At 30.8% G+C, this 12,058-nt stretch overlaps 1 protein-coding gene across 1 annotated transcript in view; it reads right to left on the reverse strand.

Moving 5' to 3' along the window:
- Positions 1-777: 777 nt before the first annotated feature.
- Positions 778-12,058, reverse strand: part of CALCRL (calcitonin receptor like receptor) — a 104,203-nt gene continuing 92,922 nt past the window's right edge. The window contains exons 14-16 of the mRNA XM_090281507.1: positions 9,178-9,396; positions 8,969-9,010; positions 778-3,820 (exon numbers count right to left, since the gene is read on the reverse strand). Coding sequence (XP_090137633.1) covers positions 3,593-3,820; positions 8,969-9,010; positions 9,178-9,396 — 489 coding nt within the window. The 3' untranslated portion in view covers positions 778-3,592. The remainder of the gene's footprint in view (positions 3,821-8,968; positions 9,011-9,177; positions 9,397-12,058) is intronic.

Genomic DNA, 12,058 nt, shown 5'->3' on the forward strand with positions numbered 1-12,058 from the left:
TTCTCTGAGTAAAAATTGTGAAAGGCTTTAAAATGGTTAAAAATTTGAAAAGATGGAGAGTATCACTTCTAGTACAACTTTTCTGGTTACCTTCCTTTCATTTTGTTTTTGAAATATTCTACAATTATGTAAATTGTAAAAACAGATAATAATGTAAATATTTCCTTACATAGAAAGGCAAATCCCTTATATCCAGTGAAATACAATTAATTATTGCCCTTGGATAAAGCTCTTTTTCATTTGCTGTGAATTTATTTCAGAATTTCTTACCTGTGTACATGTGTAGTATTTTTAATTTTCCTTTGAATGGTATGGTAGTAACATATTACTGGTATCCTCATTGAAGGATGAATTAAACAAAATCATTGATATGCTTTCATTTTATATTTGTGTAAATCACAAATATGCTCTTTAAAATAAAAAAAATTCATTCTTTTTCTTTATGCTTTTCAAATAATAACTACGCAATGTTATATAATGAAGAAAGAGACAAATCCTTGTACATTTTCTTCCTAAGAACATCCTTTTCTTTCTTTAAGTCTAGAAAGGAATTGCGTACATTGTTTTATGTGGCATTTTTTTACCCCCCCGCCAAAATCCCCACAAAGTTCATAACTTTAAAAAGTATAATTTATAGAATGATTTACGGGTTTATCGAAGACTTCAAAGAGGGTAATAGGGATACAGTCATTGATTTCTAGAAGTATCTCACTGATTGCTATAAAGAATTATGTTTATAAATTTATTATTCAGCACTACAGTAAACATGAGTGAAAATCAACTTTAGCTCATAACTTTAATATCTTTATATGATCAAAATAAAAAGATATACATTAGGTAGGCATAATATGAGTTGTTTTAATTGATCAAATATCTTGGATATGTTTTACAGATAGCAGATTAAGACCAAGAGAAAATTAAAGTTCACATTATTTTTAATTATTAAGCAATAAACACAGCACTACAGCTAATTCTATGTACAACGGATTACATTCAAAAAATACTAAATTACAGAATGGGTATTTTATGAATAAATGTACTGGAAATAACTTTAGAAATAAAAATGACAGAATAGACTTTTTAAAAATTAAAATGCGATGTTCATAAGCACTTGCAGAAAAATAACAGATCTACATTTTAAAAGTTAGAAATTCCCCAAATTATTTTTTAGATTACTCTTAAAAATATCATTTTTACCTTTCTTTATGAGTGAAATACAAAGAAGATCTTAATTAGCACTTCAGCTTTAGAGAAGTCTAATATTAACACTGATTAATTGAAGACTATACAACAGATACATCCTGGACATAAAGTAAATATGGTATAAAGTTAACATAATAAGAGCACAATAAAAATACTTGAAAATTTTAGTATCAATATAATTATAATAAAATGCTAGCTGATAATTTGACATTTTCTATTATCACTTATGGTTGAGACTAGCCAGTTTGTCTTAGAAGAATGCTGAAATATGCAGAGTGTCAGCAAAGGGTTTGAATCTTTGAATAATAAATAGTTTAAAGTGAGTTAATTTAAAAGAATTTTTATATAATTCAGCCAGGAGAAAGTTCAGAACAGCAATCCATGTTCCTTTTTCTGAAAGCTTGCAGTGAAATTCACAAATCTGAAACTAACATAATAAAATGTTTACACATATATGGGTAAACTTCAAATATATTGGCCAGATCATTTAACATATTAATTCTTACTATTTCAATAATTATCTGGGACAATTTCAAACAACTTCTGAACTGACCATCTATTGACAACTTAAGAAACAACCTATGATGACCAAGTCACTAGTTTAATCCATTGTAAGCTATTAACACACTATAAAAAACATATACATAGTGATGCCTCCTCTCAGAATGGACTTTTACTAATTGATGTTATTTTTGTTTTTCAGATATTTCAGTGGAAAATAGCATCAGGGAACTGGATCCCATTGAAATGTTACTTTAATTCATTGGCAAGTCTTTATTCCATCTGAATTTAATTATTCCATAAACATCTGACAATAATTCTTCCTCAAGGCTGTATTCAAATTTTTCACTGACTTGTGTCATCATATATTATAGCTCTATCACAATATTAAAATACTATATTTGATATACATTGCATTACTATAGTGTTTAAAATAGCCTGGAACACTTCAAAAGTCATATCTTCATATAGTATAAATCAGAAAATTAATATTTTAATTAGGGTAAAAACCATAAGAGTAGTGAATTGGCATTTTTTTACAGTAGGAGTTGCTTGAATTTTCTGGATTAGAATGCAAGTTCATCGTCAAAATAAAAAAAGAGAAATATATCAAACATGAAACACCAAAGTTAATGTGTTCAATAAAACAATGGCCTGCCTTGAGTTTGTTTTTAATAAATATTTTATATCTTACCACAGATATTGGTTAGTTCTCAAACTTCTGATACTGGCATCTGGTTGTCTTTAAAATATTTACCAAATATAAAATTCCAGACTCCATTTTATTATAAAATCAGCCCAGACACAGTATCAGATATTAATATGCATACATTGTTACATTATGTATTTGTTTTAAGAAAAATCTTACTTAGATTGCAGTATTTAATTTGAGGATATAAAATAGAATAACACAGTATTTACAAGCTCATCTTTCACAACAGTTATTTTTTTTTACAAACTTCCATAGTAATAAGAAATGCTACATTAATATTCTCCATGTAAAATTTGCTAATTTGTCTACACAGTAGAAATGGAAGGGGCAAAGTTTTTATTTACAGAGACAGGGAAACTGATTCCCTATCACTTATACAGTAAGATAGGAAAGTAACAAGGTAGAAAAGTAACTGATAAGGTTTGTTGTATCAACCAAGATGTCTCCCTGATGATACCAAAGTAGGATTGCATGTCATACATACTATTTATCAAGTCTCAAAAATGGATATGACACAGGGTTTAACTGTGATATATCAGCAAATGAGTACTCAACAGAAATTCTACTCAGTTGCCTTTCTTGTGAAGAAGAAGGTAAGCCTATAGGAATACTAATTAACTTTTTATCTGCTCCACTTGAAGGGGTAAATACAATAAGGGTTAGAATACTCTGAGCAAAAAAATCAACTTCACCAATGAATATGAGATAAAGTTTTTAAATAAACAAATGAATAGCTAATTTCCCTACAAGTCTATAGGCCTTAGCTAGGTCTCTAGGCAGCAAGAGTAGATTCATGCCCAATATGTATATGAAAATTTTCAGTCTAATTTATATGTGAATGCATGAAATGGTGTCCTAGGCCTGGCTTATTCGAGCAACAAGCATTGATTTTGGTCATTTTTTTCCTAATTCCAAATTCATGATGCCAGTTTGTAGTTTGAAATAAGCCATGGTAGGACTATTTATACCATAGAAAGTGATGAATATTACAAATATGGGCTCCATCCCCCCCCCCATTGGGCTAGTTGTTAAACATTGATCAACAAACTACTGAATTCATGTGAATGTTTCTTTTGGCAATCAAGAAATTCATTTAATATTGAAGTCTTCTGGTTGTAAAGTCATGGATCTAAGTCCTTGAGTTAGGAGTGGCACAAAATAGTTAACCTACTTCCTCTATTGTAAAATATAATCATTTAACTTCTCCGCCTTTAAAACAACATTTTCAATATCAAGGATGCTTTTTCCATTTAAGTGTTCACTTGGATAGTCATGACTGTAACCTGTACCATCACTGGCTGTTGACACCGTGTAAGATGCACTACGAAGAGCATCGGAGTGAGCAAAGCTGTTTCCAAATTGCACTTTATATTGATTCCAGTTTCTTTTCAGAATTGCTTGAACCTATCAATCAAAAAAAAAAAAAAAAAAAAAGAAAGAAAGAAAGAAAGGAAGAAAAGGTCAGGAGCAATCCATTATTTAAAATGAAGATATTGTACAATAAAATGTTATGTATTGTAATAAATCTTGTTGAAAAGGCATTAATATTAATTAGTGAATATTACTGCTTTTAAAACTTAATTTAAAAACTTTAATTGAGTGAACCATTTTTTAATCAGGGAACTCATTATAATTACTCTGTACTTTTAGCTTCCATTAATATTTTTCTTTCCATATCTTATTTTTGAAGCTTAAATAATGAATATGAATGCATTGTTGCAAAATAAATAGTTAATCCAAACCCACTTACAAACATGTGTGTGCAACATTGAATTTTATATCAATATCTTTATAAATAGAATGAGAAGATAAGTAAAAGTATAAAAGAAGAACAAGAGATAATAAAAAGAAGTAGAGGTACAGGGAATATAAATCATTATCATCATCACCATTAGCAGCAACAGCAACAAACTTTTATTGAATGATTATCTTATGCTAGGTATTGTGCTACATTCTGGGGAAGCGGGGGAGAGCAGGGTTTTGTCCTCATGGAGCTTACTACCCAGAGGGAACAAAGTATTGAACAGATAATTACAAATAAGATGAGTATTGAGGAAAACTATATAGGTCATAATATGTTGACGTTGGTTTTCATTGAACAGAAGACGCTAGGATAATTTTTTTTTATTTTGAGTCATGGAAGGCAAATGAGAATATTCAAATACATCTCCAACTTGATAACCTGGGCGTTTTCAGGTGTCTGATGAGTGAGGAGGCTGGCTTGGTGGTCATCTGTTTCTAGGTTAAAAGTCTGTAAGTCACATTCCTGTGGCCTGATCTATGTCTTTCAAAAGAATGTGTAGCTTTAAATTGTCTTCCTTAAGCTTTCTACTGCTCTTTGACCCTTTGACTACTTCCTCAAAGAGAATCTGAGCATGTAAAGGCAAATCTCCAGAAATTTATGTACGATAAACATGCTAATGCAAAAATTGTTTAACTTTCTAGGAATTATATAAAATTCTTCAATTTTTTACTCATTATATTCATGTGTATAAGTCAATATTAAATTAAAAATGAGGCTGGCTAATTTACACCTTTCCATTTTCTTGTTTAATAGATCAAAAGAACTTTATTCTACTAATTACAACCTCTAGCTAATAGGTATTCCCAGGCTGTCTACAGCACTGTGGGATTCTTCAAAGTCCTGTTCTGTCACTTAAAATCTCGTTTTATGTTTTAAATGTAGAAAAAGAGAAGAAGAAAATATAGAGTTAATGAGTTTCTTTACTCAGAATTTAAAATGAGTTATTTCCAAGTAGTTTTTCCTCTACTCTATAATTCAAAACTTATGTAATGAGAATTGCAATACATTGGTTTTAAAGTTACATTGTTATTAAATTCAGAGTTTCAGGACTTTCAAGCTTATTTCTTTATGTGTGCTAAGTATACTTGAAAAATAACTTTATAGTCATATAATTTTTAAAATAAAAGCATTTATAGGACCATAAATATATATATTTTGCAAACAATTTTACCTTGTTTTCTTTCTGGTTTAATAATGTATTTCTAAATTCTTTAAAGAACATATTTAAATTAAGGTAATTTAAAAGTAATACCTGCATAAGTAATATCTTTGAGAACATAGGCAAATGACAAATGGAATAACTTTAGAGTGGGACTTTTAAATACATATTCAGAGATTTAATACAAAAATGACTTTTAGCCAATTATCTAGATATTTCTGAAGGGAATTGTTTTTGACCCAGATTTTTATGCTCATCCATTTCCCTACACATTGTTACTAAATGACGGACTGACTGAAGACCTACACTACATATATTCCGGTTGAAAGGAAGTAGAATGTAACTCTGTACAAAATATTCTACATGAATGTTATGAAGAAGCTGACAGAAAGTAATATCTTAGCTGTGAATGTAGTACTAACAGTCTTAAAAGGGAAAACTTAAACTCTAAAAGCCAGAATAGCTTTTGAAATATGTTTGCTATCAAACTGCTTTAAGATCATCATCCTATTTCTTTCTTGCACTTAAATCATCAAGCAACATCAACATCAATAACAAAAACAAAACAAGCCACGAAAAGCCAAGTTCCTGACCTGTGGAAGCTTATTTACTAAAGTTAAAAATGAGCCTAATTAAAACCTACAGGCCTTGTAGACATCAGTTTATGTATTTTATTCTCTATAAAGATGTTATATTTTTCATTTGCTTCCTTTAATACAATATCACACCTGTTCAAAAGAACATTAAAGTGGCCACATTTAATAAACTTGTTGAGAAAAATTTAATAGGGTAAGATAAGGAAAGTTGCCATTGGAAGGGAAGAAGGAGCCTGATGTTATTAGAGATATTAAACAGTTTTTCATTGTTTTACATGAGTGTTATATGAATAGTAAGGCCAACTGTTTAGAATATCACATTACAACTTTAAATTTTATATAACCCTTAGCACCTGATAAGGAACCAACTCTATACCACTAACCTCAATCAATTAAAAGATATTTAATAAGGGTTCATTATAAAAATTCTACCTCATTCTCATTAGAGAATATGGAGTCTGTTATTGTCAACAAAATTTTATTAACTTTATAAAATATTTATTCTCAGGTTTTGTTAAATGTGCTCATCAGACTGGGAGGGCACTTTTGATGACTAGAGTTCCTCGTTTATGCAATCTGCACTTTTTTGTCTGAGTGGATGAAAGATGAGATGAATGTGCCTGAGCCCTTGTCAAGGCACAGCCATTTAACCAGTGAGAAATACAAACAGAAATATTTTGCCTAAAAAATAAAATAAAATAAACGTGAGAGTAAAACAAAAACACAGATATTAAGCTAAAGCAAGCTATTGGACGTAATGTGGAAGACCAGAAGGAAACTAAACCTTAGCAGATGATTTTAAGAAGTAGATGACATAGTTGGAAATCACACAGAATGAATCTGGCAGCTGCATTTTCATGTCATGAGAGTGGGAAAAACTAAGAGACAATAAAGGCAGGGTCACAGCATTTCTCAAGATGGGAATGAATCATACACAAAAGGAAATATATCTTTAGAGACAAAGAAAAGGAGAGAGATACTGGAGAAGTGAATAACTGGAAGATATGGCAACAACTTGGCTCAGAGATTTTGTATTATTGTAATTTTCTACTGCCAAAATGTTCTCTTTTAGGACATGGCAGAAGATCAAAGTTGTGTCTCTTTTGCTTACACAAATAGAGAGTAACAAGACTGCTAGGCAGTAGTTCAGATATTCCCTGGGCACTTTCTCTAAATAAAAGTGCCAGTTTGAGATATGAATCCAATTAATATTACCATTTGTTCATGTATTTTTGAAAATGAGTGACTCAACAAATCTAATAAGGAATCTATAATGTATTGAGTATCTTTTGAAGGAGGAACATGGTGTTAAAAACTTTATATGTTGCTAGCTTAATTTAATCCTTGTGAGACTTGTGTGAGGAATTTGCTTTTATTTGTCCTTAATGAAAGCAGACACTGAAACTCTGGGAGGTTCAGAGTATTGCCCAATATAATCACATACAGGAACAAAGTGGAGTCTTCGGGGTTTAAACGCATTGCTGCATCAGTGCTTTTTTCTGACACTTCTTCTTATCACAAAATATTTTACTAGTGATTATGTTTTGTACATTTACAAGTTACCCTTTATAAAAATCAAATGCGTGTCTGTTCATGAAAGGTATATTGGTATATCTTTCATATTTCACACAAGTTCTTTACATGTTGTCCATATCTCTCACATCTATGTTTAACTGTAAAATCCTATATAGGTAGTAAATAGAATTGTCTAATTCAATTTATACAATAATAATTTTATAGGGGTCCATAATTTCTGTTTGAATTTTCATCAGAAATGGTTTATCTATTTTTCTTAATTGCATTTATGTCTATACTTCCCATTGACTTTAGAAAAACAGTCATTCTTGTCTTCTGGAGAGCAGAAGAATCGTGGAAGTACCATTTAAAGATACTAAAGATAGTCTCTGTTTGCCAGTTCTATACCTCATTATAAAGAAATAAATTTATAAAATAACTACACTTAAAAATTAAAATATATTTAAATTCAAAAATTAAATTCAAAGTTTTATTATATGCTAAGAGAAAGAAGTAAAATATTACCTAAGCAAAGGAAATCAATATTTAATAGTTTTTAATATGTACATGATTTCCAATGTTGATTTGTTTTAAAGGAATGGTTTTTATAAAGTTATGCTGACTTTATATGTGTTTTCCATCTGAAGCTTTATGATAAGCTTCACAGTTACCAAGTGTCCCAGGCTCACTCAGTTGTTCAGATTTCTAAACTTTGCTGAAGTTTGCCAAAATCCTTCGACAGGTTAAAATTTCTCAAGTGGATTAAAAACATTTAGAGCTAAATCAATATAGCTCAAATTACTGAGCTATAACACTGTTCATATGTGTATGAAATATAGTACTACCAGTTTCTAAAGTCCCTGAAACTTTTCAGTTAGGAACTAGTTGGATAAACATCTAGGAATACTGAAGACTACATTTCTGTGTTACAAGTCAGAGCATGGTAGTCTCTTAAATTTTCTAACCCACTGCATCTCCTTCCAATATAAGAGAGTTTAATTTTTAAAACTTCTTTGTATCTGCTGTAAAACTGTTTCCAAAGACCACATTGTAGGACAAGCAGGAAAAATTAAAAAGAAAAGTAACAGAGAATGGGAAAATAAAAACTAGCCAATTCATTTTTCTATTAGAAGATATGCACGTCCTATGAGGTTAAGGATTTCCTAGGACTGCACATAAGTCCAAGTCCAGACTTAATAGTGTTAGTTCAGAAGGTAGGTCAAAAGACTAGATAAATAAAAGTCACTGATGAAATATTTTAAAGTGAAGCTGAATTTGCCCTAGCTTGAACTCCAAAATGACCCAAATTTTGTAAATAAGAGTTGCATCTATGAAAAGAGGTTTTATGGTTCACTTTCCTGATAGAAACACAATTAGAAATAGTTGTTCCTAGAGAATTCATAATTCTGTTTCATGTTTTTAAATAAAAATATATTGCCAATATAAAATAATAAAAGGAATAACATCAATCTCCATACCTCTCCATTAAAGAAGCAGAAAATTGTAGAGACCAAAAGACCCTGTTTAAAGAAAAAAGAATAATATGAATTCCAGAACAGAAAAGGTACAGTACATCATTTGTAACCAATTTACTGCATAGGTAATCAAAAATAAAACCAAAATTAATGTGTAAATTTAACACCAAATTTCTCAAGTTGCCTTCTGGATGTAAGAACCAACACCATACCTGAAAGTGCATGAGAATGTGCATGATGTAGTCGTATACCTCCTCTGCAATCCTTCCTTCAGGTCGCCATGGAAGCAGCACAAATTCAATGCCCAGTAATGGCACCAGGATCAGTGTAGCTCTCACGGCTTTCATGTACAGATTAGATTCTGCTTGGTGAGTAACTTTTAACTTAGTGATGAGAACTCGTACAATATTTAATAGAAAAAAAAGATTCACCTAGAAGGAGATAAAATGACATATGAAAAGTATTTCATATTTAATATTAAGGAAGCATTAGTGAAGAATCTTTGATTTTATAAATCTTATAAAATTTTCAATGTATAAGAATGTGATATAATTTTGTACTTCTGGAATTGTGATTTATTAATTTAACAACTACACTGATTTTAATGGACTTAGCTTTTAGAAAAGTAAAATTAATTGAGGGATATCTGTTTTTCTTAGCTCATTTTCTTATGCAATTTCTTTGAATTTTGCTTTTGTTCAAAAATAAAGCTTTTAATATTCTCAGCTCAAACAAAGGAAAGATTTGTTTTTAACAAATTCTAATTTTTAGATGTCTCCTCTGTATCAATGACCATAATAGTTACTTTCTGAATGCATATTATACCATAATAACCATTTTCATATTTTTGGTTTATTCTTTCTCTGTGTGTTTTTATAACAATATCTTCACACACACTTGAACTAGTTGATATTCAACCTACTTCATTCTAGAGATAAACATTTGGCACCCCACAGGGCCTTCCTTGTGTTAATTACCTTCTATTATTACATGTTTGCTATGTGTTATCAACTTTCCCCAAGAGAAAAAGTTCTCTTTGCAAGAGAGACATAAAACTTCAAAAATACAGTGTGGGTAACCAAGTTACTCAGAAAACGGAGAGAATTTCACTAAAATATCTCTCCCTCCCCTGAATATACACTCTTTTTTTCCTATATTGATCCAGATTGGTTTAGTTTACTTTTGTCTATTTTCTCTACACCCATTCCTTATGATTATGGTTATTAACTCTAGAACAGTCCCTTCTTATGCTATTATGCTATTCTCGTTCCCTTTTCTCTCACCCTGACTTGTTGTATCTGTGCATGTTCTAATTACCCAACACATTTAAATTACATACCAATATGTAATTTATATCTGCATACTTTAATACATTGAAAAAATAATGGCAGCATCTTATTTACTGTATGAACAAATAACAGACATTTGCTGATTTAAGGCATATGTTATGAAAATAACTGGGCATAAAAATATTTCACTACTATTCTTAGAGAATTCCGTGGAACATATGCTTCAAAAACATAGCTCGTTATAATCCTGATGGAAACACATCCTTGAAAAATAACATGTTACAGACAGGACAATGTCTCTGCTGAAGACAAAAGTAGAATAAGCCATTCCAACAGCTGTAAGAGTGACCTGACAAATCAACACATCAGCTGTTATTCCAGCCATACTACTATCTTCTCTTCCTAAGCATTCATTGCTCTTTTAAGTTTTGACTAAATAGAAATTAGTACCATGCCATAGAAAAAAAGATAATGCCATTTTATCTGCTTATAAACTTAGGATATAGACTATTGTATAATGATATGCAAAAAAAAATTATAAAAATAATTGAAATGCTCCAATTTAGATGCTCATCATATAAAAAAATTTCAAATGCAAGGTGCTTCTCCAAAATGGAAAGTCTGGTTTAAAATGTGAAACTAGAATATCATTCTACTTTATTTTCTCCAATATTGCTATTTATTTTAAATAAAAACTAGAAAAAAAATTTTAAATTTCAGATGAACTGTACCTGAATCTCATCTATCTTTGAGCAAAACTAATTAAGAAGAGAAGCCTGTTTTACTCCACCACTCGTAAAATTCACATATCTAGTAGGCAGAACAGGACATTTTCATATCAGAATACCAGCCAAGGATCATGATAGAAGCAAGGAGGATTCTTAGGAGCCATTGCAATCACTTAACTATGTACAGAAGTGACCTAAATAGCTCTTCCTAAACCTAAATTAAATGTATCCCCTTAAATTTCCCCTTAGAAGGATCTCAGAAATGCTGTAGCCACTCCAGTATCACCTTGCTCAAGAGAAAATGTGACAGAGGAATTCTGAGTAGAAAGAAACTGATTGCGGTTGAAATCTTCCTTATAAAAACTGTATAAAAACATGTGACCTTATAAACAATTGCTAAAGCCCCTCTTGACCCTGGAATTGGCCAGGACCAGTGAGGGGTCCTAGAGCTTAAATAACAGAACAATTTATCCTGGCAGAAAAATAGGCTCCCTATCTTTTCTTAGATCAAGAAGATGAAAAAAGTTTTATGCAAATAATGTGGATAGTCACTTCCTTTTTACTGAGCAACTGGGGCTATATTCCTATGTGATATTTTACCCTAGAGGCACCATTTACTCTTTCTTTTCAAAGATGACATAGACAGGCTTTCCCAAAAACTGTGTTATTTGCTGTTAAACTTTTTATTTGCTAGGTGCTTTTACTTTTCCAGTAGCTCTGTGATTTAGACATTGAATTACACTCTGAAGAGTCAGTTCTCTTATGATAACATTTTCCCCTGTATTTGCTCTATCAGCTCCTGGGGTGGCCCAAACAGTGAATCTCAATTTCTTCGCCCTCTCCATGGAACAGAATCATGGTATGTAAAAATCACAAGTCAAGAAACTTTTTAAAGATTTTTTGAGAGTTTATTGTATTCTACATACTAGGTTAATTGCTTCCTAGGGCAAATTTAATCCTTACAGTATCCTGTGAGATTTTTATTCTTATTATTCCTTAGCCACAGATGAGAAAACAAAGTCACAGAGAGGTCAGAAACAAAACAAAATAGAACCAGCCTGAGATTCACATTTGCA

The sequence above is a fragment of the Furipterus horrens genome, unplaced genomic scaffold (assembly GCF_987537825.1).
Source record: "Furipterus horrens unplaced genomic scaffold, mFurHor1.1.pri manual_scaffold_1, whole genome shotgun sequence".
Classification (NCBI taxonomy): Eukaryota; Metazoa; Chordata; class Mammalia; order Chiroptera; family Furipteridae; genus Furipterus; species Furipterus horrens.